General features: G+C 41.4%; 2 protein-coding genes across 2 annotated transcripts in view; one reads left to right on the top strand and one right to left on the bottom strand.

The window, feature by feature from the left end:
- The window catches only part of CHST7 (carbohydrate sulfotransferase 7), a 25,971-nt gene extending 4,582 nt beyond the window's left edge, over positions 1-21,389 (top strand). The window contains exon 2 of the mRNA XM_030849856.2: positions 18,460-21,389. The gene's annotated coding sequence lies outside the window, so the exon portion shown is untranslated. The remainder of the gene's footprint in view (positions 1-18,459) is intronic.
- SLC9A7 (solute carrier family 9 member A7) overlaps positions 12,865-25,702 on the bottom strand; it is a 156,069-nt gene continuing 143,231 nt past the window's right edge. Inside the window, exon 16 of the mRNA XM_030849855.2 lies at positions 12,865-25,592. Within this exon, the coding sequence (XP_030705715.1) occupies positions 25,371-25,592 (222 nt within the window). The 3' untranslated portion in view covers positions 12,865-25,370. The remainder of the gene's footprint in view (positions 25,593-25,702) is intronic.

The raw sequence follows: 25,702 nt of genomic DNA, 5'->3' as shown, positions 1-25,702 counted from the left end.
TTACTAACAAACACTGAACAAACCAATAAAATATCTCTGAGCGCTGCCAACAGCACCTACACGGGAGAGCCCCTGACTCTATAGCCGTCCTCCTCATGGCTGTCCTTCGCTCGGGGCACCTGAGCACCCTTGGGGCACCCTTGGCTCAGCAGTGAAGAGGGACTGCACGTGAATTAACCTGAGCAACTTCTGGATGCTCCAGACCTGACAGCCAGGATTTGGCAGGGAGGGAGTCAGTGCGCTTTTTTCAGGGCTGGGTGGGGACCGCAGCACCAAACCAAGTCATCGAGGACCCCAGGCCCTTTCCATCTTCTTGGCTTTCGTTCACCAACTTATCTTCCCACTGTCACAAGATGGTAGCCTCAACAAGAAGCATCACTTCCTCACCCAACCACACAGGGTTGTGAAAATGAAGAAAGGAAGGAAGGTGGTTACTAAGGGGTAGCGTTTTCCCTCATGTATCTCTCTTTCCTCCAATCTGGTTATAAAGCCATCCCCAGAAACCCCTACCCCAGTCGACTTCCTTTTATGTCTCACCAGCTAGAACTGGGTCACGTGTTCTGCCCTAGCCCAGTAATTGGTGAAAGGGAAGGGGGTTGTCATGATTGGCTTAGACCAGTGCGTTCTCGGCCCTGGCTGAACATTACAGTCACCTGAGGAGCTTTTTTTTTCTTATGTCAATATTAAAAATACTCCATCCTCAGAGATTCTGATTTAATTGGTCTGGGGTGGGATCCAGTTATATAATTACTGTATAATCCCCCAGTGCAGCCAAAGTTGAGAGCCACCTACCTGGACCCGTCATGCTTCATCCCCTGGGCTGAGCCCTTGCCACTGGAACAGGATGAGGATGCAGACTAAAGTTGATGAGCAGCGAACTGTCTGCCATAGTCATTTATGTGAAAGAACTTGGAGCTGTGAAATACCAAGCAGCTGTAGGGTGTTAATATGGAAACGTCTTAAATTATTCACGGCTCCATTTATCACCCTCTCACATTCCTTCAAATGCTTCGTTGTCTGTATCTCCTTATCTCTAATCCATCATGGTACACTATCCACTACCATTCTGAACAGACTCATGTGCTGTCCTATCCTTTTCAGCAGGTATCCGTTTGACCTCTGCCCTTGGTAGGACCCAAGATTTCATTTCATTAGGCATTTAAGACATCTTGGTCTTTGTTCTTCACAAGATAGATGGACCCTCTGATTGAAATTAGGAAGGGAGGTAAGTGCGTAACCGAAACCCCAACAATCAGAAAGTGTTCTTTCTAAGGAAAGCATCCAAACAAAAAGAAATGAGCAGCCATCACCAAATCCCTAACAAAGCATTTTGAAAGTCATTCGATTTTAGTAAAGCCAAATGGCTTATGTATAAAAATCACTGAAAGGGAAATCTCTTGCTTAAACAGTAGTCTGTACTGCTAAAGAATAGGCTTTGTTAAACATTGTTCCTACCTAGAATTTCTCATTCAACAAAATTTGTTCAAATCCCTAATTGTAGTAAAAGAATGAAGCTAGAACACTCCCTAACACCATGCACAGAAATAAACTCCCAATGGATTAAAGACCTAAATGTAAGGCCAGACACTATCAAACTCTTGGAGGAAAACATAGGCAGAACACTCTAGGACATAAATCACAGCAAGATCCTTTATGACCCACCTCCTAGAGAAATGGAAATAAAAACGAAAATAAACAAATGGGACTTAATGAAACTTAAAAGCTTTTGCACAGCAAAGAAACCATAAATAAGACGAAAAGACAACCCTCAGAATGGGAGAAAATATTTGCAAATGAAGCAACTGACAAAGGATTAATCTTCAAAATTTACAAGCAGCTTATGCAGCTCAATATCAAAAAACAAACAACCCAATCCAAAAATGGGCAGAAGACCTAAATAGACATTTCTCCAAAGAAGATATACAGATTGCCAAAAAACACATGAAAGAATGCTCAACATCATCATTAGAGAAATGCAAATCAAAACTACACTGAGGTATCACCTCACACCAGTCAGAATGGCCATCATCAAAAAATCTAGAAACAATAAATGCTGGAGAGGGTGTGGAGAAAAGGGAACCCTCTCGCACTGTTGGTGGGAATGTAAATTGATACAGCCACTATGGAGAACTGTATGGAGGTTCCTTTAAAAATAGAACTACCATATGACCCGGCAATCCCCCTACTGGGCATATACCCTGAGAAAACCATAATTCAAAAAGAGTCTTGTACCAAAATGTTCATTGCAGCTCTATTTACAATAGCCCGGAGATGGGAACAACCTAAGTGCCCAGCATCGGATGAATGGATAAAGAAGATGTGGCACATATATACAATGGAATATTACTCAGCCATAAAAAGAAACGAAATTGAGTTATTTGTCGTGAGGTGGATGGACCTAGAGTCTGTCATACAGAGTGAAGTAAGTCAGAAAGAGAAAAACAAATACCATATGCTAACACATAATATATGGAATCTTAAAAAAAAAAAAGGTTCTGAAGAACCTAGGGTAAGGACAGGAATAAAGACACAGACGTAGAGAATGGACTTGAGAACACGGGGAGGGGGAAGGGTAAGCTGGGACGAAGTGAGAGAGTGGCATGGCCATATATACACTACCAAATGTAAAATAGATAGCTAGTGGGAAGCAGCCGCATAGCACAGGGAGATCAGCCCGGTGCTTTGTGACCACCTAGAGGGGTGGAATAGGGAGGGTGGGAGGGAGACGCAAGAGGGAGGAGATATGGGGATGTATGTATATGTATAGTTGCTTCACTTTGTTATAAAGCAGAAACTAACACACCATTGTAAAGCAGTTATACTCCAATAAAGATGTTAAAAAAATTCCTAATTGTAAATTAATGTAGGTACTGTGTTCGAGCCAGAGGGCTAGAAGTTAGGATGGGGCGTGTGTGTGTGTGTGTGTGTGTGTGTGTGTGTGTGTGTGGCAGGGATGCAGTAAGGTGCGAGCAATTTTTAAAAACACATCCACATCCAAATTATTATTGCCCCCTTGTGAGGCTAGTGCTGCCTTTGACCAAGACATTCTTGGAGCTCCCCCTTGGGGCTGCCTTCCCAGGCAGGACCCCCTCAGTTGATGGTGGATTTAGTGTTTAGGAAAAATCACAGCTCATCAAATGTGGTGAGTGAAGCAGGGGAGGAGGCTGGTCCTGCGAACTGAGGTGTGGCCATAGAGTAGTAGCAGAGTCATTCCTTGGCTCATATGAAATCAGGTTTTATATTAGGGTACAGGAACCCAGGCATCAGAGCCTGGCTTTCCTGGTTACTGCATGATTGACCTTGGCAAGTCCCTAAACCATTTTGGCTTTAGTGTTCTACCAGTAAGAAGATGAGGTTGAATTAAGAGGATTTACGAGTTTTCTTGGCACTAAGTGGGGGTGTGTGTGACATTTATCGAGTGCCTATTTTGTGTACTGTGTTACTAGCTTAGTGCATGTTGTCTGAGTTAGTCCTCATCTTAGCTTTATGAGGTACGTAGTATCCCCGTTGTATGGATGGTGAAACAAGCTCAGAGAGGTTGGGTCATTGCTAAGGATAACACAGCCAGAGGATTAAAATCAGGTGCTCTCTATTTTGAAACTAGTGTTAAAAAATTTTTAGGAATAATATAAGCACATGGCGAAAAAAGAGTTCAATAGTTTAGGAGGATATAAAATACCTGCCAGGCTCACTTCATAGAAGTAACCACTACGTTTCTTGTGATATATGTCTAGAAATACTTTATGCAAATTCAAACAGAAGTATGTAGGCTTTTGGTACTTAAATCTTTTTAATTCCTTAAAATTTAAAAATTGAGATCTGACATAACATTATATTACTTTCAGGTGTACAATGTAATGGTTCACTCTTTGTATATATTGCAGTAGATCGCCACAGTTAGTCTAGTTACTATCCATCTCCACACAAAGTTACGTAGTTGTTTTCCTTATGATGAGAAATTTTAAGATCCCCTTTCTTAATAACTTTAAAATATATGGGAATTCCCTGGCGGTCTAGTGGTTAGGACTCCGTGCTCTCACTGCTGAGGGCCCGGGTTTGATCCCTGGTTGAGGAACTGAGATCCCACAAGCCGTGTGGCACGGCCAAAAAAATAATAATAATACACACACACACACACAGCATTATTAACTGTAGTCACCATGCTGTATATTACATATCCCTGACGTATTTATTTTATACCTGGGATTTTATACCTTTTGACCCCTTCACCCAGTGCCTCTGGCAACTACCAGTCTGTTCTTTGCATCTGCAAGTTCATGGGTTTTGGGGTGGGAGGCGGAGGGCTAGATTCCACATATAAGTGACAGCATACAGTATTTGTCTTTCTCTTTCTGACTTATTTCACTTAGCATAATGTCCTCAAGGTCCATCCATGTTGTCACAAGTGGTGATATTTCATTCTTTTTTTATGGCTGAATAATAGTCCCTTGTACACGTATATACCACATTTGCTTTATCCATTCATCCACTGATGAACACATAGGGCATTTCCATATCTTGGCTATTGTAAATAATGCTGCAGTGACCATGGGGGTACAGGTATCTTTTTGAGTTAGTGTTTTCATTTCCGTTGGGTAAATACCCAGCAGTGGAATTGCTAGATCATATGATGGCTCTATGTTTAACTTTTTGAGGCGCTTCCATCCCATCTTCCATAGTGGCTGCACCAATTCACATTCCCACAATTCTTTGGTGACAGGGAGGGGCACTTTGTTGTACTGGATTTCTGCTGTCATCTACTTAAAGTCCAGAAACATGATGGCAAAGATGAGGTTATGAAAACCGTGCCTTTGAGGAAGATGGTGGAGAGAATTCGAATTCGCAAGTCCCAGATTCTAAATGATGAGGTAATCACTATCTTGGATAAGTACTTGAAGTTGTGCTATGGAGAGAACATGGCCATGGGGCACGTTCACCGCTCTCAGCCACCCATCTACCAGTCCCTGGCCAGCAGCTGAGGGCACGTATATCACCTGGTTTTTTTTTAATAAGTAAATAAATAAATTTATTTATTTTTGGCTAAGTTGGGTCTTTGTTGCTGCGCGCGGGCTTTCTCTAGTTGCGGCGAGCGGGGGTCTACTCTTCGTTAGGTGCACGGGCTTCTTGTTGCGGTGGCTTCTCTTGTTGCAGAGCACAGGCTCTAGGCCCGCGGGCTTCAGTAGTTGTGGCTCGTGGGCTCGAGAACCCAGGCTCAGTAGTTGTGGTGCACGGGCTTCGTTGCTCCTCGGCATATGGGATCTTCCCAGACCAGGGCTCGAACCCATGTCCCCTACATTGGGAGGCGGACTCCCAAACACTGTGCCACCAGGGAAGCCCTATCACCTGTTTTTGAGAAGTCCCAATACTGACTACATTTAATAACTAAGGGCATATTTTTCGTTCTATAAATTTAGTGAGAATTTTAGGGACTATTTTTCAGTATCTTTGTGCCAGTTAAAGTGGGATGCTTTTTTTTTTTTTTTTTTTTTGGCTGTACGGCTTGCGGAATCTTAGTTCCCCCACCGAGGATCGAACCTGGGCCCCCTGCAGTGGAAGCGCAGAGTCCTAACCACTGGACCACCGGGGAATTCCCTAAAGCGGCATGCTTTTCAATCTAAAAAGCTTAATTTTATAAAATTGACTTACTTTTCTAGACTAAAATTGTATATGCTTTTGGTAATTGGAAACTCTGAGAATATTGGCTGCTGATTGTTGCCGTCATGTTCTTACAAAATTATTTTCCATTTTTTATAGAATGTTCCCACAGCTAGCTGTGTCATAAGGTACTGCTCAGTTCATCCATTTATCCTTTGGCAAAGGGTCAGTAATGTTTAGAGAAAGATTTGTGGGCTTAAACAAGAAACTTAATGCCAGCGAATTGATTTAAAATCCTTTACCGATTAGCATTAAACTTAATGATTAAGTATTTCACTTTTGTTTAGGGATTTTTCTGAGGGTCTTTTGTGAAGAATCTTTTCTAAGTAATTCTTTCCTTTCCTTTTCTGTGTCAGTGTTTCAGAAAATAGTGAACTCGAGTCCTCTGCTTTCTCTAAATCCACTTGTGACAAAAGCTAATTTGTGAGGTATGATTTAAAGGTTACAGAGATAAAACTAATGAAACCTAAAAAGACAAAAAGTTCCTATATCTTCTTTTCAGTGACTGTCTAGTATTTCATTGTAGGAATGTATTGTAACATATTTAACCAGTTCCTAGTCCCAACATTTCATTGCTGCATTTTTAATAGCATCTTTTGCATACATGTAAGTACATCTGTAAGAAAAATTTCTGTAGTAGGGTGATGGTATAGAGCAAAAGGTATACAGGCTTTTTTACATTTTGAGAGGTTAAGTTGTTCAACGTTGCACCAACATCTGCCCCCACCAGCTGTTTCTTGGAGTGTCTGCTTCCTAGACTTTCAACAACAAGCATTTTATCTATTTATTTTTTCAGCATGGCTAGTGTGATAGGTGGAAAACCCTTTCTCCCAGCGCCCTGGCCCTCTCTGACCCTACAGTTCATCTCAGGCGGTGAATAAATGCCTCCCACCTCAGGCTGTGATAACCAGATGCCAAGATGAAATTCATTCCTTAGTCCTTCTTCGACGCACCTGGGTTTGCAAAGTGTCACTTCTGTGGTTCTTTTGAAGGACTGGACACATCTTGAAATCAAAGTGATCATCCCTTTATAAAACCACACTCACACAGGACATCAGATTGTAGCAAGCTTCTTATTAAGCTGAACTTCTCCTACTACTGCTGCAGGGGATTGTACCTAGTGACTTGAACTTCAGCTATTTCGGGACACTATCAGTGGGGAACTGAGGCTGATTTTAAATGAGGTTGAACTCTATACATTTTCTCTCTAGTCCTGAGAGCCCTCTTTATTGGGGGTGGGTGGAGGGCAGAAGTGCCCATTTACAGTTGTTGAGGCAGGATTCAGAGGATTTTCAAAGAGGCTTTTTTAGTCTGGGCAGGGATTTGTTTCCCATGAATATTAATGTAATATAAATAATTGGGAGTGATGCTTTTAAAAAACATTTATAAGCAGCTGGCTTAAAATTCCTCAGTCCAAACAGTACAGAAAAGACTGAAACTGAAAAAAAGCCTGGCCCCTCATCCTCTCACTTCGTAATGGAACCTGAGGAACTTGCTCTATTGAAAGAACCATTTCTGCTCAGGTGCAGTATAAAATAAGAACAGTAGGGACTAAGAAACAGCTCTGGCCCAAGTTCAAGAACACAGGGAAGTGGAGAACTACTGGGGAGTTGAACAGGAAGCAGTTTCAGTCGGAGCAAAGTTGCTGAGCTCAGTGATGTCTGCATGGGAATGGAAAGCCTTCAGCTCTGCCCCAGCCCACAGGCGCCAAGCCAGAGCCCATCAGTCCACTGGATGCTGACAAGACATTGGAACGGCAGCTGGCAGTGAATGTTTTGAAATCTGGGGGGTTAAGGGGTGGTGGAAGACGACCACCACGTTTGACTTCAATGATGACCGCAGTGAGCAAATTTCTCCTCCCCTGAAATGGATGCAGCAGGGGGCTTGGCTATAGAGTCACATTCTAAAAATAGCCACTGAGGTAGACTTGTGTTCTTCTTTTTTCTTTTTTTTTGTCATCATTATTTTTTTTACATCTTTATTAGAGTATAATTGCTTTACAATGGTGTGTTAGTTTCTGCTTTGTAACAAAGTGAATCAGTTATACATATACATATATCCCCATATCTCTTCCCTCTTGCATCTCCCTCCCTCCCATCCTCCCTATCCCACCCCTCCAGGCGGTCACAAAGCACCGAGCTGATCTCCCTGTGCTATGCGGCTGCTTCCCACTAGCTATCTACCTTACGTTTGGTAGTGTATATATGTCCATGCCTCTCTCTCGCTTTGTCACGGCTCACCCTTCCCCCTCCCCGTGTCCTCAAGTCCATTCTCGTAGGTCTGTGTCTTTATTCCTGTCTTACCCCTAGGTTCTTCATGACTTTTTTTTTTCTTAAATTCCATATATATGTGTTAGCATACGGTATTTGTCTTTCTCTTTCTGACTTACTTCACTCTATATGACAGACTCTAGGTCTATCCACCTCATTACAAATAGCTCTTGTGTTTTACACTCGTGGAATGGAAGCCCTTTCTTTTAAGTGTTACCTTCAGGCAGAGGTGTTAGAAGGAGCCCCGAAGGCACAGGGAGAGTTGTGAGAATGCAGGGCAGTCTCTGGGCCCTGCCAGCAAGAAGCCTCAAATCTGGCCTGAAATCCAAACGCTTAGAGGGCCAGCTTGGACAGATTAATCTCGTGTGATTAAGATGGTTTGGTCACAGTAACCAGCAGGCTGGAAACAGCAGCCTAACTGAAAGGCTGAAGTCGAACATTACAGAAGCGTTTGTAAGCTATGGGGAGCGGGTGGGGACTCGAGACTCTGAGTTCTTTTGTAAAGATGATGAACTGGGGAAAGTTAGGAACAGCACAACTGGGAGGCTGGCTGAAGCAGTCCTGACATACATACAGATCAAGTGAACATCAAGGAAAAAATGTCCCAGGGCTTTGAGGGTCACTTTCCCCATGACTGAGACCAGACATTACCAAAAAGGACGCATTACTGCCTCGGAGAGCTTATGGGAACAGTAAGCCAAAAATACTAAAACCAAGATAATGTTTTAAAAATAGGACTTCCTTTCAAACAGCCTAGAGCTGGCGTATGTTAAATATACAGATTTTAGAAGCAATAAAATAGATGCTGTCTCTTCCTGTTAAATAAAGGATATTGCTAACAGGGATGTGAGAAGGGAAAACAATACATTTTTCAGGTTCTGCAAACAACAAAAAAGTTAAACTTTGTTGCCTTTCTGTGCACTCCCCTCCCCCACCCCATCCCCCCCAGCTGGGAATTGCCAAGGAGACTATTTTACAAAAAGGAGATGGTTGGCTAAAAATAAACACACAGCCCTACCGAAGACCAACAAAACTCCCAGCATTATCGAATGCCTTTTAGATTTATTTTTATTTCTCAGCAGTCAAAGAGAAGGAGAAATCATTCTGAGCTCAGGAAAAATCCATGTCCTGCTCCTAAGTATGGCAATCTCTGGCAATCCTACAGGCCCAGGAGAAGACTGGTGTACGGCTCGCCAGTGTCCCGTGAGAACGTGAACCTGCTGTTGGCCATGGGGCCATTTCATCCCTGCCAGACTGTGCACAGTGCTAGGAAAGGGTGGCACAGACACAGTGCCTCGCTCCGCAGGGAGAGAGAACCAGAAGTGATGGGCTAGACTTGGGGTGACACACAAACTCTGTAACCTGACTAGCCATCCTAACCTGTGAATCCTGAAGCTGATCGGGAGTGGCCCTAGTGCCCCCCACTCCATTTGGCCCCCTGTAGAGGCCAAAGGGCTGCCTGAATGGTAGGTCAAAGCTTCCCAACCCTGTGCCCTCACTAACCTCTGCCAACCCCACTTGGTAGTTGGCAAACATCTACAAGTGGGCGGTCAAATATATATTATAAAATACTGACTCCGTTCCTTTATTTGAGTTGGGAACGACTTTACTCACAAAAGCAAGTAGGTACACCAATTAAAATTGTATCTTGGAGCAGCTCAATGAAAGGAAAAAACAAAAGTCAACTAGCCAAACTCACGTCTTTCCAAGTTTTATTAACACTGGTTTGGAGCGCATTCCTTTTGTTCTGAAGTGAGCTCAAAAATTTAGGAAAGTTTTAGCTGGGCGTGGGTATGATAAAATTGGAAACGTGTTATTATTTTATTCTCTTCTATTGGGGAAATGTAATGGCCATTCCGTTTTTGCACTGGCTGACTCTGGGTCTTGACTAATGAGTCCCATGGAATGAGGTTTTATTCTGAATTCCGGAGCAGAGAAGTGAGTCCTCTTCTCCCACTGGAGGCAGGGAGGGATGGAGATGCAGCTCAGCTCTAGACATGGGCTGCCCAGGGTCAGGCAAGTGGCTTCTCCCCTAGTTTCCCCCTTTACTCCCCAGGCAAGAGTTTTGTTTGTTAGTGGTTTTTTTTTTTTAAAGATTTCTTTGAATGTGGACCATTTTTAAAGTCTTTAAATTTGTGACAATATTGCTTCTGTTTTATGTTTTCGTTTTTGGGCGGCAAGGCACGTGGGATCTTAGCTCCCGGACCAGGGATCGAACCCACACGCCCTGCATTGGAAGGCGAAGTCTTAACCACTGGACGGCCAGGGAAGTTCCTTATTTTTCTTTCAAACTCAGTCTCTGTTTTCACCTAAAGGGAGAGTTGTTTCATGTATTAAATAGGACTGAAGCTAGTATTGACTAATGCAAAGATACTGGTGCCCCCTGCCACTGCTACTTCATTTTTCAGATTGAAAGTCTGGAAACGATTTATAACATGTATGCTGCTTCAAGTACATTTCTAGGCTATTTGGGGGGTGTGGTTGTATTAGCAAACTCCATGTTTCCTGTTCCATTTTGCTTTAGAGTCACAGGGAGGGAACGCTTGCACTTTGACATTTCTGGTATTTCAAGTATTATTTTAACATTATCCCTAGGCAGCGCCCTTAAAAAAAAAAAAGACAACTTAATGGCTCTATTGTCACAAACTTTGTCAGTTATTTCCGTTTTCCTTGGCACTGCATTTCACTAATTTGAGGTGAAAACAGGAAGGTGAAGAAAGCTTAACCAAGGTTAACATAAATTTAGATGGTAACATCACTCACAAGGGGACTGTTCCAGAGTAGGATATTGGGAGATGACCCCCCACATACACACAAAACACGTCGCCCTTGAAAAGGAGGCTAATGCCTGTCCTCGGCCCATTTGTTCTGCAGCGGGTCCGAGAGGAAGGCTGTTACAATAGGCTGGAAAGTAATTCCCCCGTGATAACGGGACCCACTGAATACCCGGAAACCTCAGCTCCCGCAGCCAAGATGCCAGGTCCCTGCACCAACTTTTAGCATCTGTGAAGTGGCTTCTGGTGGAGAACCTGGGGCACCTCACCTGGCACAAGTGTGTGCGCAGGGACAGGCGAAACCAAGAAAACTGGAAGGAAAGAGGGTCTAGTAGAAATCTACAAGTGCAATTCAAGGAGGGGAGGGAGGTGCCCATGCCGGTTCGCACAGCCACGGGGGACGCCCAGGGATCGGTATCTGACTTGAAACGGGCCAGGAAGGCCACTGAAAGAGGCAAGTTCATTTGGCCGAATCTTCTGTTCTCAACCTTGAAAGCCGGCAGGAAGTTGATTCTTCCTCGTCCCCCATCCCAGCTTCAAACGTTGAAAAAAGTTTGATTAAAATGCTAAGAGTGTGTCTTCCTGGGTTATTCCGCCCGGAGAGCCTCAGCCAAGCCAACTGCAGGAATCACAGCCTGGAATGACGTTTCCCTTTGATGGCAATGAGGCTATTACTAGGTCAACCAGCTGCAGTTAGGGCCCGGCTGGTCATTTAAGTACTCAGGGGAACTGTAGCAAAGGAGATAAAATACACCCAACTCATGGGAGTATGACTTTGAATCTTTAAGTAAACAATCCATTTTTTAAAAGTACAAGTGAATTAATTTGAGTATTAATTAAGCCATTAAGGAATGACTTCACACTTCAATGCCACATATTAAAAAAAAGCCTTTTATACATGCTTCACAAAACAATATACAGAAATCTCTGTAATTCTGGAAATTAATTGCACCAAGACAGTTTTTAAAATTATCTATTCTCTATTATCATACAGGATAGGTCTTGAAATAGTTTTGACTTCAGAATGACCAGAAGGGTCTACACCATTTCAGGTGGTTCAGGCAGTAGTAAACATTCTCCCCAGACGCTGGACAAGCGGAAACAATTTTAACCAAGAAGTTTAGTAGCTTAAAATTTACTTCTACATTGTTAAACATCTAGCAGTTGTAAAAGGGCAAAGCTGGCTACTTGGTAACTGTAGCTGGATGATAACCTGAGCGTTCACTTTTAAACTATGCATGCAAACTTGAATACTTCATTGCTCCAAATGAATCAGGCCCCATAGTATTAAGAAGAGTGGGGTCTGGAGTTAATTAAATTCTTAATCCTATATCTAAGGAGCTTAAGAATTTGGGGGATCATCACACTAAGAATTCATGGACATGTTAGTGTTTTAAACACAACCAAAAGTAATTAAAATGGGAGGAAATTAACTGATAGTTTTTGTAGGGTCTACTTGGAGGTGAAGTGAGAACTGGAAGGTATTTGAGCATCCCTGCCCTGGTGCAGTGACATTCAGGAACTGAGACCAAACCAGAAGAACAGGAATCCATTTCTGATGTGAAGAAAGGGCCTTGTGGGGTTGCTGCCTGGGCCCAGCCTGGCTTAGCAGGACTTCAGAATTGTTCTTCAAATACCCCAGAGGCAGTAGTAGATCTTTGAGGGCACCTGTTTCTCCTTTCGTCCCACCTTGTACTGCTGGGTGATTTGATAAAAAGAAAATTTGGACTTACAAAAAGCAGCTTTTCAAGTAGATTTTTAAAAAGTTTTTAAAGAAGGTTTTTAATAAAAGGACTTAAAGAGTGCTTATGGGTCCACAGGTTGGGCTGATAGTATCTCCATAAACATCTGTCAGGACATGGGATATGATCAGGCAACATTTAGCACTTGGTTAGTTTTTGACAGAAAGCCATCCTGAGTTACTGCCAAGTGTTCTCAGTCTTTAAAATGACCCAAATGGAGAGCTGAATGCATTGTACAAAGAAAGAGTGACAGAGGAAAACATTTTATTTTGAAATAACTATAGACTCATGGGAGGTTGCAAAAATAGTACAAAGAGGTCCAGTGTACCCTTCACCCAGCTTCTCCCAAAGGTAACATGTTACACATCTTACACATAGATCAATATCAACACCATGAAATTGACATTGGTACAATCTACAGGCCTTATTCAGTTTTTAACAGTTTTTACGTGCACTCATTTTGTGTGTATGTGTGTGCATAGATCTGTGTGATTTTATCACATATACGTAAACATCACCACAATCGAGATACAGAACTGTTCCATCAGCAAAAAGAAACTCTTGTGCTATCCCTTTATAGTCGCATACCCTACCTCATCCCACCCCTTTCCCTGGCAAACACCAATCTGTACCCCATCTCTGTAATTGTGTTATTTCAAGATTGTTATACAAATGGAATCATACAATATATGACCTTTTGAGATTGTCTGTTTTCATTGAGTGTAATTCTCTGGATATCCATCCAGGTTGTTGCATGTATCAATAATTCATTCCTTTTCATTGCTGAGTAGTTTTCCATGGTATGGAAGTACCACAGTTTGTTTAACCATTAACCCATTTGAAGGGCATTCGGATTGTTTCCAGTTTTGGACTATTACAAATAAAGCTGCAGTGCATATTTGGGTATACGTTTTTGTGTGGACGTAAAATTTCATTTCTCTGAGATAAATGCCCAGGAGTGGAATTGCTGGTTTGTGTGGTATATTATGTTTAGTTTTATAAGAAACTACCAAACTGTTTTTCAGGGTGGCTGTACCATTTTACATTCCCACCAGCAATGTATGAGAGAGAAATTTCTGTGCAGCCTCGCCAGCACTTGGTATTGTTGCTATGTTGTATCTTAGCTGTCCTAATAGGTATGAAGTGGTATGTTATTGTACTCATTTGCATTTTCCTAGTGGCTAGTGATGTTGAACATCTTTTTGTGTGCTTATTTGCCATCCATATCTCCTCTTTGGTGAAATGTTGGTTCAGGTGTTTTGCCCATTTACTAACTGGATTGGTTTTTTACTCTTGAATTTTGAGAGTGATTGGTATATTCTAGATAAAAGCCCTTTGTCAGATATGTGGTTGTAGATATTTTCTCTCAGACTGTATCTTGTCTTTTCATCCTAACAAGATCTTTGGCAGAGCAGAAGTTTTAAAATTTTGATGAAATCCGATTTATCATTTTTTCTTTTGTAGATTGTGCATTTGATGTCATGTCTAAGAACTGCCTGTCCCTCACCAGTATCACACTGTTGTGATTAATGTCGTTAGATGTAGCTTAATATTGAATAGAGTGACTATTCCTACTCTATTCTTTTCCAGAAAGGTTTTAGCTATTCTAGTTTTTTTGCCTTTCCATATAAATTTTAGAATAAGCTTCTCTGTATGTATAAAAGGCATTGATAGAATTTGGTAGGAATATTGTTAAAACTATAAATCAATTTGGGGAAAAAATGACATCTTTACTTGAGTCTTCCAATCCATGAACATAGTTATATCTCTCTATTGATTTAGATTGTTTGATTTCTTTTATTGGTGTTTTGTAGTTTTTGGCATACGGGTCCTTTATTGTTTTGTTAGATTTACACCTAAGTATTTAATTTGAGCGATCATAAATAGCATGAGTTTTAAAATTTGGTTTTAAGATATTCATTTCTAGTATATATAAAGTTGATTTTTAAATATTGATCTTGTACCTGCAAATCTGCTGAATTCACTTATCAGTTCTAGGAGTTTGTTTTGTATTCCTTGGGATTTTCTATGTACATAATCATATAAACACAAATAAGGACTGTTTTCTTTCTTTCTTTCCAATCAATATGGCTTTTCTTTTTCTTGCCTTATTTCATTGGCTAGAACTTCTAGCACTATGTTGAATAAGAATGGTAAGTGCAGACACCTTTGTGTTCTTCCTGATCTTAAGGGGGAAGTATTCAGTCTTTCACCATAAATAATGAGGTTAGATGTTGGTTTACGTAGATTTTTTTAAACATCTTTATTGGAGTATAATCGCTTTACAATGGTGTGTTAGTTTCTGCTTTATAACAAAGTGAATCAGCTATATATATATATACATATATCCCCATATCTCCTCCCTCTTGCGTCTCCCTCCCACCCTCCCTATCCCACCCCTCTAAGTGGCCACAAAGCACCCAGCTGATCTCCCTGTGCTATGCGACTGCTTCCCAGTAGTTATTTTACATTTGGTAGTAAATATAAGTCCATGCCACTCTCTCACTTCATCCCAGCTTACCCTTCCCCCTCCCCATGTCCTCAAGTCCATTCTCTACGTCTGTGTCTTTATTCCTGTCCTGCCCCTGTGTTCTTCAGAACCATTTTTTTTTCTTTTTAGATTCCATATATACGTGTTAGCATACAGTATTTTGTTTTTCTCTTTCTGATTTACTTCACTCTGTACAGACTCTAGGTCCATCCACCTCACTACAAATAGCTCAAATTTCATTTCTTTTTATGGCTGAGTAATATTCCATTGTATATATGTACCACATCTTATTTATGCATTCCTCTGTCGATGGACATTTAGGTTGCTTCCATGTCCTGGCTATTGTAAATAGTGCTACAATGAACATTGGGGTGCATGTGTCTTTTTGAATTATGGTTTTCTCTGGGTATATGCCCAGTAGTGGAATTGCTGGGTCATATGGTAGTTCTATTTTTAGTTTTTTAAGGAACCTCCCTACTGTTCCACGTAGTGACTGTACCAATTTACATTCCTACCAACAGGGTAGGAGGGTTCCTTTTCCTCCACACCCTCTCCAGCATTTATTATTTGTAGACTTTTTGATGATGGCCATTCTGACCAGAGTGAGGTGATACCTCATTGTAGTTTTGATTTGCATTTCTCTAATAATTAGCAATGTTGAACATTTTTTCATGTGCCTGTTGGCCACTGTATGTCTTCTTTGGAGAAATGTCCATTTAGATCTTCAGCCCCTTTTTTGATTGGGTTTTTGTTTTTGATATTGAGCTGTATGAGCTGTTTGTATATTTTGGAAATTAATCCCTTGTTGGTTGCATCATTAGCAAATATTTTCTCCCATTCTGTTGGCTGTCTTTTCGTTTTGTTTATGGTTTTCTTTGCTGCACAAAAAAGTGGCTTCTTTAGGTTACACGTATGTAACTAATCACAACCTACTGGTCTCAACATTTTACTACCACCTCAAGTGAAGTGTAGAAACTTTATGTCCATTTAGGTTCCATTATCCTGTGCCCTTTATAATTCTCTTATAATATTTTCTCTCTGTATATTGAGAACTACATCATACAATGTTATAATTTTTGCCTCAACTGTCAAACATAATTTTTTAAACTCAAGAGAATAGTCTATTAAATTTACTTCTATTTTATCCTTTCTGTTCATTCTTCATGATGTTTCAAGTTTCCTTCTTTTATCCTTTCTTTTCTGCTGGAAAAACTTCCTTTAGCAGTTCTTTTACAGCAGTTCTATTGGCAATAAATTCTCTTAGTTTCCTTCATCTGAGAATGTCTTTATTTCACATTCATTCCTGAAGGATATTATCATGGAATATAGAAGTCTGAGTTGACAGTTATTTTCTTTCAGCTCTTGAAAAATGTCATGCCACTTCCTTCTGGCCTCCATGGTTTCAGATATGAAATCCACTGACATTCAAATCATTGTTTCCATAAGTAGTGCATCATTTCTCTCTAGTTGCTTTCAAGATTTTTTCTTTGTCTTTACTTTCCCGAAATTTGATTATGCTGTATCTTGGTGTAGATTTCTTTGGGGTTTTGTTGGGGTTCACCCAACCTCTTGAATCTGTAGGTCTTTTGCCGAATGTGGGAAATTTTTAGCCGTATTTATTCAAGTACTTTTTCAGCCTCGATCGCTATCCCCTCTTTCTGGAACTCTGATTTTAAAAAAATGAACACTAGATCATTTATTGTAGTACCACAGGTCCCTGATGCCCTATTCATCTTTTTTCACTCTACTTTCTCTCTTTTGTTCAGATTGGGTAATTTCTATAGTTATATTTTCAGACTCACTAATTCTTTACTGTCATCTGTATTCTGCAATTTGGCCCATCCAGTGAGCTTTTAAAATTTTGGTTATTGTATTTTACAGTTCTAAATTTTCCATTTGGTTCCTCTTTCATTTTTGTATTATATTTCTTTGCCAGGAATTTTTTTTTCTTCAAGTAACTGCTAATTGAAGTATTTTTACGATGGTAGCTTAAAATCCTTCTTGGATAATTTCAGTATCTGTGTTGTTTCAGTGTTGGCATCTGTCAGGTGTCTTCTCTCACTCAAGTCAAAATCTCCCTGGTTCTTGGTTTGACAAGTGATTTTTTTTATTATATCCTAAACATTTGGCATACATTTGAACATATATTATGAATCTCTGAATTTTATTTATTTTAGCAGGCCTCCACTGACAATGTGCTGGTAGAAGAAGGGGTGCATCACCTGGTTATTGCCAGGTGGGGGTGGTAGTCCAGAAGCCCTGGCTTCCCCTACGCCTCTGCTGACAGGAGGGGGGATTTTGTTTTTGAGGTGCTTGGGTTCTTTCTAGGCTGACCCTTTCCCTGCCCTTTGGCTAGAGATAACAGGCTTTTCATGGGGCTTTTATGGTCTATGGCCATTGGTATTTCTGGCCTGCTGGATTCTTCAGCATCCATCCTAGGATATTGAGGCGGCAAAAAGAAAACCCAGGCAACTCACACCTGTGTTGTTCCTCAACTCCCAAGGTCCCTAGTCAGTCCAGCTTGTTTTTTCTATCCTTCAGAGTCTTATCTTCATCTTATAAATATATTTGGGAATTTTAGTTACACTTTGTGGGAGGAATAAGGAGCAATGAATCTATTCTACCTTACCTGGAACCACAGTCAGCCTGTCTGGAAATCGGTTTTTATTAAACTAAATTCAACTGAAATTTGACATGCTGGCTCTTTTTTTATGTAAATAACCAGTACTAACAGAATGCTAAAGGTCATGAGACAGGCCTCAAGGCATTTATGAAATCAGTTCTTGTCTAATGCTTAATGTGAATCTTTATTGCACATTTTTAATCACCTTGAAAGTGCTCCTTACCCAAACTCTGCTGCATCAGTAGTTCTATCAAGTTTTACTACATTAGAAAATGATGTCAAATCTGGCACATATCCGGGATCAGAGGAAGGATCACAAGAAAGCCAGAAACTGGTGGCAGAACTAGCATGAACATCGTCAGTTCACCCTTTGCCGCTCCCATAAAGTGATGCAGCAATGTGTTTTAATGGAAGATGGAAAAAGCCCAGCTCCCACAGAGGTAGGAAGCTGGACTCGTTGCTTATATACAGCCTCAGTTTTACAGAACAGCTGATCGTGTTGGCATGATTTATTTCGCACATATGAACCAGTACACAAGTGAAAGGTGGATGGTTGCATGGTCGGTGCCTAAAGGTACAGCTGCAGTCCCAGCCCTTACCCCACTCTACCCAGCAGGTCTCAGAAAGTTTTCTTCTCAACAGGCGCCCCACAGCAGCAGCTGCAGAAAGCACAGTCACACTGAGAGAGGTGCCCCTATCTTTATCCTCACCAAACACCTCTTGGGTCACAAGCAGAAATGATAGATACTGATTCTGTATGGGTCTACAGCATTGGATAATGCAGCTTAGGTAGGGAAGATTATAGGTTTCATATTTAAGAGGCCTTATGTCATCAAGGTTCAACAGGCTTTCCGTGGATTTCTGTGTTCTGAAGTTCAAACATCCTTTGTTCCTTCCCTTCCAGGTCAGTCACCACGAACCAGGCCACTCAGCACGTTGTCCCAGCATTGGAGAAGCCATGCTGTGGAGGCAGCCTATCACACTGTCAGAGACTGGGGCTTGACTTGGTACCAACTGCTGTGCTATTCTGCGGAGCAGGAATATTATGAGCTGTTAAATAATGACTGACACATTGGTTGAAATGAAGTTTCCAGTAAGGAAGTGACAGTGCAATGTGGATAATTATGGCAATAAAATAGGAAGAGCTTTAGTTCCCAGCCTGACCCTGCCTCTGCTGGAGCCATGTCAACAAGGCGTTCTCAGAACAAAGAAGAGACGTGATTTGGTACCATTTCCCATCAGCAGGTGTCTGGACAAAACATCAATGTGAATAAGGTTCAAGTGCAGTCCTGTGTATCTTGATTAAATTACTTAATATTAAATAAAAGGTCTGGGTGGTATTTTTTAAAATCTGACTCATCCAGCTCTAATTCAAATAGCTCCCCTCACCCCGACCCTTGAATGGATTTTTAAAAAGTAATTTCTCTCCCTGGGGTGGGAGAACCCTAATGAACTGAAAGAAATTTTTGCTTTTAAATTGTTCTATCTGATGTTTTTGTAAATTATATTATTAAATGACTCTGGAGTCACTGTTAATGACAAGATTTGGTTTTGCTCTGTTATGATGTAGTTCAATTGCATGGTTTAGGGAAAAGCTAGTCTACATACAAAAGAACACAAAGACTATGAAGGAAACTATAGCGAGCTCAATAATCTTAGCAACTAGCCAACACTCAAAGCCTGTTAAAGATGATTGCAGGCCAGGAGAAGTCACAGGCAGAGACCAGGTTTAAAGTGTTTCTTTTCATCCTAAGGCACATTTTTAACATCTAAAAAAAAAATCTGTTGCTGTGATTTTTAGATCTAATTTTAAAACTAAAAATTTTCAAGCATCTCAATTAGGGGTCAGCAAAAAACTTTTCTGTAAAGACCCTGATAGTAAATAGTTCAGGCTTTATGAGCAGCTAGTTGTTCACTGCTGTTACAACTCCTCAGCTCTGCGTGAAAGCAGTCACAGACAGTATGCAAATGAGTGAGTGGAGTGTGTGCCAATAAAACTTTATTTACAAAAACAAGCAGTAGGCTGGATTTGGTCCAGGGGCTGCCGTAATTTGTCAATCTCTGTTCTAAATGAAGTTGGAGAGGAATAGCTTCCACCCAGAACAGAACCTCTCTGTGAGGGAAAGAAACAGACTAAGAACAGGATCATACTGCATTCTTCTACTAACGGACAATACTTTTAGAAATACAAAGCAAGATGAGCTCACCCAGTTAATCTTTTTATTTTGAGTTTTGTTAAAAAAAAAAGCTTTGAGAAAAATGTGTTAAATATCAGTAAAGGCAGGAAAACATGTAGCTAGCTTTATAATATCAATCTAAACATATACACAAAGGCAAACATTAAGTAAAATGCTAGGGAAAGGGAGCACTTTGGGGGCCTAACTCCAGTTTTTCTTATTGCACATAAATAAAAGTTGCCGATAACTCCAAGTCTTCACTTTTTCACAGTCAGACATACTTTAATATTATTTTATATAACATGTTTATATAACATCCTATGTTAATTTTATAAAGCCACCAGTTTGCTACTGTTGAATGGAAGTAAAAGACAAAAATTTCCCCAATTACAGTATGTAAGTAAGCTCTCTATAAAAAAATTCCCCAGAAGGTCACATCAGCCCATATTAAATTCATCCTATTCTATTTAAAAAACTGCTTTTCAGCTATTAAATGAATCTTGGTGGCCTTCCCATTTAATCATTTTAATAGACATAGTAAAACTTCCTAAGTAAGAAGTACCAGATGTATTTTATGTAAAAAATAAAAAACCTAGGAGGTGACCCTACCATGAAGTCATACTTCGAATGAGTGATTTCAGGGACAAATTCCAAATCCATAGACTTAACACCCGCATGACTGAAAATCATCCCACTGCTTCTCCAAAGCCCAAAGCTGGAATAATCACAACTAAAGTCAACCCCCAAATGTCCATGCAGCTAGATACTCAGCCAGTAACACTGGGATCTTAACTTTTTTGAAGTGCTTTAGACAGCAGATGTAGAGTTCTTCACGCTGTTTCCAAGTCCTTTTCCACCTGAGTTGCCCCAACACATACAGGCCCAGATAATTTTCCACTGGCCAAGAGTTGAGCTGACCATGACATGTGGCAGTTCTGTGAACCCATTTGAAAAGGTGGCCATCAGGATGAGAAGGTAACCTCTCCCTCTCCCGAGCACTCTCATGTCTGGTACACACCTTTACAAAGGGCAGCAGAACAGGCAGCCCTCCCTTCTCATCTTTTCCAAGGTTCATGTAGCAGAAAACTGGCTGCCTGTGTGTGCCATGTGGGCCATGGTTAGACTATACCCTGCTTACAAAAATAAAACTGACATCAAAAACTTTGGTTTTGCTCTTTACAATTTCTGCTAGCACTGGCTGACAAGATGGGTTTGTTAATTTATAAAAACTCTGCTTATGAAACTTGGAACTGGAAAAAAATGGTTTCTTTCTAGGTCTCGTTTTGAAAGGCTTGTCAAAGAGCCTACTTGCTTTTCCTCGTTAGACACTAGCATTGGTTTCCAGAATATTTCTCTGTAGATTGTTCTTATTAGGTTTTAGAAAGAGGGAAGGTCTTTTGAGGTATCCACATGGTGAAAGCAGCATTCAGGTGGGTCGTTTCTAAACTCTAACTCTTGGCCACTAGATGCCCTCAATTTACTGTATCAGAACGCAGCAATTGACACTGGTGAGCCAGATTCTCATTTAAAAAAACAACAGAAGAGATCAGAATTCAATGATACCAGTCTACTGTATTTGACAGACTAGCTCCTACACTAATTCACCTACAGAAGCAACATCAAAAAGCAGGCACGAAACCTGTCAAGTGTCCCATTTCTGAAGTGGAATAAGGAGTCATATACTTACTGAATCAGAAAGCTGACTTTCCAGATGCTCTCAGTCCAGATTGCATTTTATAGCAGATGGGAAAATCAGCTTTCTGATCTACCTCTTAGAACTCGCAATGGGTACCAAGGTAGGTTTCCAAGCGGATGATTTTCCCCTCTGATGAGTTGCTTGTTTGCCCTGCCAGCAACCTCCCCTGAGCGCATCAGTGGTGTTTCTACATTTAGCAATCATTTTGTTCACATTAAATAGCTGACATGATAACATTAACTTCCACTCTGGACATAGAAAGGGAGAGCTATGATGGGGGTTGGGAGGTGTGTGCGTGAAACAGACTTCTGTTTTGGAAAGAACCATTACTTCTTTGCCCGAGACTGAAATGTTCGCGGATAGCTGAGATAACATTTTTTCAGGTTTTCTAAAGAGATTTTGTCAACTGAACCATGAAGGACATTTTCAGGTCTAGAGAACACGGCGTAAAGAGCGCCTTGCTGTTTGCTTGATGAAACATTTGATGTCGCAGCGTGATTTTGGGCTGCAGGGCATCAATGCTTTGTCTGGTCACTCTGAGTCCTGATGGTCAGAGTCCACTTAATCACATATGCCCTTCCTATACCTGTTTCCTAGGAAGAAATACCAAATTTCTTTAAATTCCAAATTTCCTTCTTTAGTTCAGTTCTCCTTGTAGTCCCCAAAAAGAGTATGAAAAGGAATTGCAGGCGTTTTTGTCTTTCCTGTGTCAGTGCTACACAAAAGTTTGCATCTCCTTAATCACCTGCTACCGACACCACCCCCACGTGACAGCAAAGTGACCACAACTTTCCACTTAATACGGGGCCTCTGCTCAGGCAATAAATGGGCCCATCCTTACCCTGAGGAGTCCATCGTGGATGCAGGCATGGGGACAAGTAAAGTGTGAAGAGAAAGAAAGTTCACTTGACTGCAATGGGGACTATTAATATAATCTCAGGTTAAACTGCAAAGATACCATCTCAGAAACCTTCACATTTGATTAGTCTGCAGCTCAGTTAAGACAAAACCCCTTTTTTCCCACAGATGGGGGCAAACATGACAGGTTTTTAATCCCCCCCCCCCCCGCCAAACATACACTCAAGTTGCCCATCTCTCCTTCTCACGCTCTAAGGTTTTCAAAAGTGACCTTTTAGGTTGCACTTTTTTTTGTGTGTGTGTGGTATGCGGGCCTCTCACTGTTGTGGCCTCTCCCGTTGTGGAGCACAGGCTCCAGACGCGCAGGCTCAGTGGCCATGGCTCACAGGCCCAGCTGCTCCGCGGCATGTGGGATCTTCCCGGACCAGGGCACGAACCCGCGTCCCCTGCATCGGCAGGCGGACTCTCAACCACTGCACCACCAGGGAAGCCCTAGGTTGCACTTTAAGAGGTACATTCCTGACTTCTGCAAAGATTAGCATGAAACTCTCACAGCTGCCCAGTCTGTATTACCGATCAACAACTGTTTGTTCCACATGACTAACAACTAAAATAAAACGTTCATTGCTAGGCCATTCTTTAAGGTTCCAAATAGGGTCCACTGCAAGTTCTAGACTAGAGACTCTCAACCCTAGCTGTGTATTAGAATCCTTGAGGATCTAGAACAAAGCATGGCAGCCAGGCCCCACCCCAAACCTACTGAATCTGAATCTCTGAGGGTAGGGCCCTAGCATCAATAGTTTTAAAAACTGGCCAGGTAATCCTAATGTGCAGCCAGGGTTGAGAACCTGTGCTCTAGAGCATTCGACTACTGAACTGTCATCCCCCTAACCCAGAACAAACATGTTTATAAGATGACTTGGGATTACTCTCTCAGGGGAACTTTCTTCAGCTGGATGTACCATTACTTAGCAGTTTCGATCTGATTTCTGCCAGACTGGCAACACACACTCAGCCTTGAGTGAGGTGATTTCAGGCCTACTTTTTTGCCACTCAGCACAGGCATGATGCTTCTGAGAGGTGGAAGCATGTTGATGAGTGGACTCACTTCCCATGACCCCTGGTAAGGTCAGGATTAATCTCCACATCTTGCAAACCAAAATTAGGACGACAGGTCAGTGATTCACTCTGATCCACTGAATAAAAAATCCAACCACATAATTACAAACCTAGCTAACTTTTAGCCTTAGCAAATCTCCATTTACTTATATTTAAGTAGGTTAGAATAAAATGTTTGCAGTGAAGAGGACAAAGCCCATGGATGACCATAAAATCAAAATGGACTTTAGTGTAGATACGAAGGAAAGAGAGGAATAAAAATGATTCAATTATATTATATTGAACCATATGAAATTGCCCTATTTTTTTTAAATGGTTGAATGTCAGCAATTTCATATGGCTTAACCTAATAATAAAATTTTCCTGGTTTGCATAAATTATCAATTCAAAAACAAAGTATCAAGTAATGTCTTATTTAAAAATTAACCATTAAAAATGCGAGTCAAGAAGATTAAATGACTGACTTCATTATGGGTGTCCTAGACTGAACTGGGCCACTATTTTGTCTGCCATAATAAGAAAAATGCCCACATTTTATGAAAGCATTTTTTAGAAATTGGGTTTTCAAATATACTAGCACTGAAGCATAGAGACATGGGGAGAATCTCAAACTTGGTTTCCAAGAGTTCTCTCAGTATTTCACCTACTGCAGGTGCGGGCAGGTGGAACAGCTCATCCACAAAGAACCCAAGCTAAAAACCTAAATTTTAAAGCACACTTACACATTAAGCTGGTGCAAGGCTCCCCAGATACCAAGAAAATGGCCCTTCTCTACATGGCATTCAATGTCAAGACATCTGGATTCTTAATCTGTCTACAGTAGACAGAACCTTCCATCAAGGTGAATAATGCTGAACTTTTCATTGACTTGCCTCTGATTCCCCATGTGGCCACTGAAATCTCATGTATTTATTAGCTCAAAGTTTGGAATTCTACTCAGTCGTAAGAATACTATCTTGTATTTTTTTTGCAGTTAGTTTTGTTTGCAGTGAGATTTCTTCCCTCCGAATACTAGCTTGTTCCCTCTTAGGCTTCTTACTGCCTTCTCTTCCCTAGTTAAATTGCACCCCACAAATTGTGGTGTTATTTCTAAATCCACAATAGAACCCAGTCCTATTAATCGTTTTCCAGGCAGTCAGCTCATATGGGAGCCTTCAAGAACTGACTGATTTTTGCAGTGATATCACCATCAGTTTCTAAACAGTTCCTCCTGTCCTCAGATTAATTAAAAACAACAGTATAACACTATTTTGCCTTTGGTTTCAAACATTTCAATAACTTCTTCTTTATGGAGATTTCCAGAGAAGGAATTGGAATTCGTTCCCCCATGTTGAAATGTTCATGGACATATTTTCCAACCTTCAGTCTAGAGGAAACACAGGTAGCCAAAAAGGGCAGGAATCCTGATAGGAGGGTGCAGTCACGCAGCCTCGCTGCTGGAGCCTCCACTCAAATTGCTTTTTCATGTTTTCTGGCCCGTTTAACACCAGCTCCTCACAATCCTTGGAGGTCCAATCTCAACTGCCTTCCCTCACGGTCTTTTTCTAGCCTGTTCCCCCCCTTGCTATTCCTACAACCAGCTAGACCTGCATCTCTGTGTCTGGATATGAAGCCTCTCCTGGGAAGAACCCCCAGGAGTTCTTCAACCTGCCACATCTTGTTCAGATCTGCAGGTGAATGAATGAAGAGAGCATTAAAGCATGCTATTAGTTTGTTTGTTTGTTTAACTCTGAACAGCGCACTACTACGTGAACAAAGTGGGAATAGGTCTGCATTTGTCTTGATTTAGAGACACTTTAGCCCCACTAGCTGCGTCTTGGGTTAAATTTTAAATGTGAAGATATCTTCAGACCCCAATAAAATAGAAGTGTTTAGTTCCATTCAGTCAAGTCCCCACGTCAAGCTCGCAGCCATCCTCATCCCGCCAGTGGGCCTACCCCGTCACTCAGGGCTCGGGGCGGGGAGTCACGCGTTATCCTCCAGGGGAAACACCAGGCGGGTGCCCCGGCTGGAAACCTTCTGCTCTCCCATTCCCAGGTCTCGTTCCAGCACCTCCTCGGCGCTCGTGGGGGCTGCGTGGGAGCTTGAGGAGCCGTTCGCAGTCACTGTGCTGTCCCCGTAGGTCAAGGTGAGGTCGCCCTCGGTCAGGATGAAATCAGAGTCTTCCTCTCTCAGCGGCTCTTGGTTCTGAAACGTGCAACAAACACCATGAACATCAACAACAAATGGAAGACCACTATTTTCCTGGGCTGAAGCCAACCCCAACCTCAGCTCCTCATCTGAAAAGAGGGATCATA

Source organism: Globicephala melas, chromosome X, assembly GCF_963455315.2.
Source record: "Globicephala melas chromosome X, mGloMel1.2, whole genome shotgun sequence".
Taxonomy (NCBI): Eukaryota; Metazoa; Chordata; class Mammalia; order Artiodactyla; family Delphinidae; genus Globicephala; species Globicephala melas.
The sequence above is the reverse complement of the archived record's forward strand: the minus strand, read 5'-3'. Positions and strand labels throughout refer to the sequence as shown.